General features: G+C 40.0%; 1 protein-coding gene across 5 annotated transcripts in view; it reads right to left on the reverse strand.

Moving 5' to 3' along the window:
• LOC104818735 (probable protein phosphatase 2C 73) overlaps window positions 1-2,741 on the reverse strand; it is a 3,621-nt gene extending 880 nt beyond the window's left edge. Inside the window, exons 1-5 of one of the 5 annotated variants that reach the window (XM_010548442.1) lie at window positions 2,637-2,741; window positions 818-1,131; window positions 430-741; window positions 208-325; window positions 6-13 (exon numbers count right to left, since the gene is read on the reverse strand). In XM_010548442.1, the coding sequence (XP_010546744.1) occupies window positions 6-13; window positions 208-325; window positions 430-741; window positions 818-1,063 (684 nt within the window). In that variant the 5' untranslated portion in view covers window positions 1,064-1,131; window positions 2,637-2,741. The other 4 variants (XM_010548445.2, XM_019203273.1, XM_010548443.2 and 1 more) reach the window with 4 other exon arrangements.
• Window positions 2,742-2,747: the final 6 nt, after the last annotated feature.

Consider the following 2,747-nt stretch of genomic DNA (forward strand, 5'->3'; position numbering starts at 1 on the left):
CGCTCTTCCTCCTCTGTTTTTCACCAGAACCAGAGACAACAACAGAATAAAGCCAGAAACTTCATCCGAAATGCTTCAAAGTTAATTGATTTAAGTAGTTTCATAGGTTAAAAGGTTTGAACTTTATGTGATTGTGTTTATAGACAGATTACTCGAAAGGTTTAGGGAAATGGGTTTGTATGGATATTGAGAATTCGAGAGACTCACGAGGCAAATTGGGTTTGAAATCGACGGTGAGCTGGACCGGGACCAAGCTTCCTTCATCCGACACAGTAGCAAGTACAGCGCGAGAGTCGCCTACGTTTGCTACATAAAGAAGTTCACCCTGGAGGACACAAAATGAAAAAAAGTTTGAATCTTTACCGTCAAAAAACCGACCAGCCACAACATTTTCCGAGGTTTTTCAGTATGTTCTGGAGATTTTTTCACCTGTCTGACAATGGTGAGAGCGGTGGTTCCGCTGTAGAAAGAATCGATCTTGCGGTGATGTTCAAGCTCCTGATCAACTGAGGCGCAAGTCTTGAGGTATGAACGTTTCCATATGTTGAACCGCTGAAGCTTTTCGTCAGATGTGTCGAGTTCGAGCTCAGGGTCAACTGCTGTTTGAGCTAGAGTCTCCTGCCAGTTGCGGAGCAACAATGGCGGCAAAGAGTTCCGTACTTGTTTGGCCACGAAATGACCCCACGGACCGTGCCCATCAAATATCCCGCAGAAGATCATATCTTCTTGGCACCCGAATTCCTGTTCATCGATCAAAAAACTTTGAATGATTGTACGTAAATCCGATCTTTTGGAGAGTTCGGTGAGAAACATTTACCTTCCATACGATGGCACAGTCTTGGTTAACGCCTTTCTCGCCGCGTTTGGAGAAAACCGAGGCCAAGTTGTTCAAGCCGTCAGCGTAAAGGTAACCAGAAGATCGCAGGATCAGTTCGTTCTTCTTCGCCTCTCTCACCATTTCATCTGCCGCCACCTTCCCGTCGCTGCCGCCATTGCTGCTCTTAACTTTCTTGATCGAGAAGGATCGAGCCAAGCCGTTGAACATGGAAGAAAAATGCCCCATCTCCAAGGAAAGATCAAAACTTTGGAGAAAAATTCTCGTTCTCTCTCGAGATTTCTCCCTTGCTGATCCTGGATCAGAAAAAATATGAACTTTAGATCCTTGAGAGGATTTATCAGATCAATATTTTGGTTTATACGTGTATGAATATGAATATAATGAAATAGCAAGAGGGGTATATAATATTGTGAAACAGAGGAGCCTAGTGTATTAGCTTTAGTAGTGAAGGCGGTGTTTTGTAATTACTCGGCCATTTTCCTGCAGATTCTTTTCCCAGGAAACAAACAGAGGGGTAGAAAGGAAGGATGATGACTCACAGTTTCAGAAGCTAAGGTATTTAATAACTGTAAAAAGACAGAGATCAATGTAAGAGAATATTCATGTCTGACATGGAATTCCATCAACACAACCATGCTTCTGTGTTCACAAAAGGATTATAAAAATAAAACTCCATTAAAAAAATGCCCAGAAATCATTTTCAGAGCTTTGACAGTGATAATCCCGAGAATTTTAGGAAATATGATATAGTCTGAGTGGAAGGGGAATCAAATTTTGTCTCTCGAGTAACAAATCTGAGATCTTAATAAGGAAATGAGAACATGTTGCAAGATTTGAAGATTCTCCTCTCTTTGCTTTTCCGGGAAAATAAGCAAAAAAAACCCCACTACCTGAGAAAATCTGGAAAACCAAAATCGAAACCCCATTATCCTCTTTGACTAATTTTCCCTTTCGAAGCAAAAGAACGAGGACTTTCTCGGCATGCTCAACACAAATGGAATGATTACCAAAAGAAACGAACATAAACCCAATAGATTTACTTAAAAAAAAAATCATCTGCTTTTTGAATTTTAAACAATAAACTATGTCGAAGCTTTTCAGATTCAAGCAAGAAACGAGGCGAAACCCACCCAAGATAACAACAAATCTTTTTTTTTCCGTGGAATCACTTCATTACTCCGAGGTCGCACGGTAGACTAAAAAAGAAGGCAAATTCCAAGAAATTGTACAAAAAAAAAATTGCAAAATCGTGTACCTAATTGCGTGCTTAAACAAAAGGTCGCATCTTTTACATCGAAATTATAAAGTTGGGATTTTTTTTTTAAATCCGAATTCAGAAAGGAAAAAATTATGGGGAAAAAAATCATAGAAAGCGCAATAAAACAAAGGGGTTTCTGGAAGAAGCTCGAAACATCATATTCTTTCTCACGTTTCTCCAGTTTTCCTACTAACCGAACAGATTCTCTCAAAAGACAGAGAAATATTAGAGAAGAGTTTGCGAATTTATAGAGATTTTCACGGAGCTCTGCGTAATTTCATCCAAAAATCTGACAAATTCGGGTAGAAAATCGATTCCTTAAAAGCAAGTTGATTTTTTTCCCAGCGTATGATTCAGAAGAGCTAAAAAGAAGTAGAACTCAACAGAAAATGTCTGAAAAGACTGGAACATTCTGATCTTTCGTCTTCATTCTTTCCGTTTTGATCTTCGTTCTCCGTTAGGCATTCTCGTTTTCCCAGTAACCAAACAGATTAAATGTACACAACTGGGGAAACGAGAGAGAGAGAGAGAGAGAGAGACCTTTGATATGATCTCGAGGGATCAGAAGGACGACAGCGAACGCCGGGAAGATGACGTAAGCTTGGGAAAGATGACGTAAAACACACCGGAGAAGAAGCTAACCAAGGGAAA

This window comes from Tarenaya hassleriana, unplaced genomic scaffold (genome assembly GCF_000463585.1).
Source record: "Tarenaya hassleriana unplaced genomic scaffold, ASM46358v1 Cleome3, whole genome shotgun sequence".
NCBI lineage: Eukaryota > Viridiplantae > Streptophyta > Magnoliopsida > Brassicales > Cleomaceae > Tarenaya > Tarenaya hassleriana.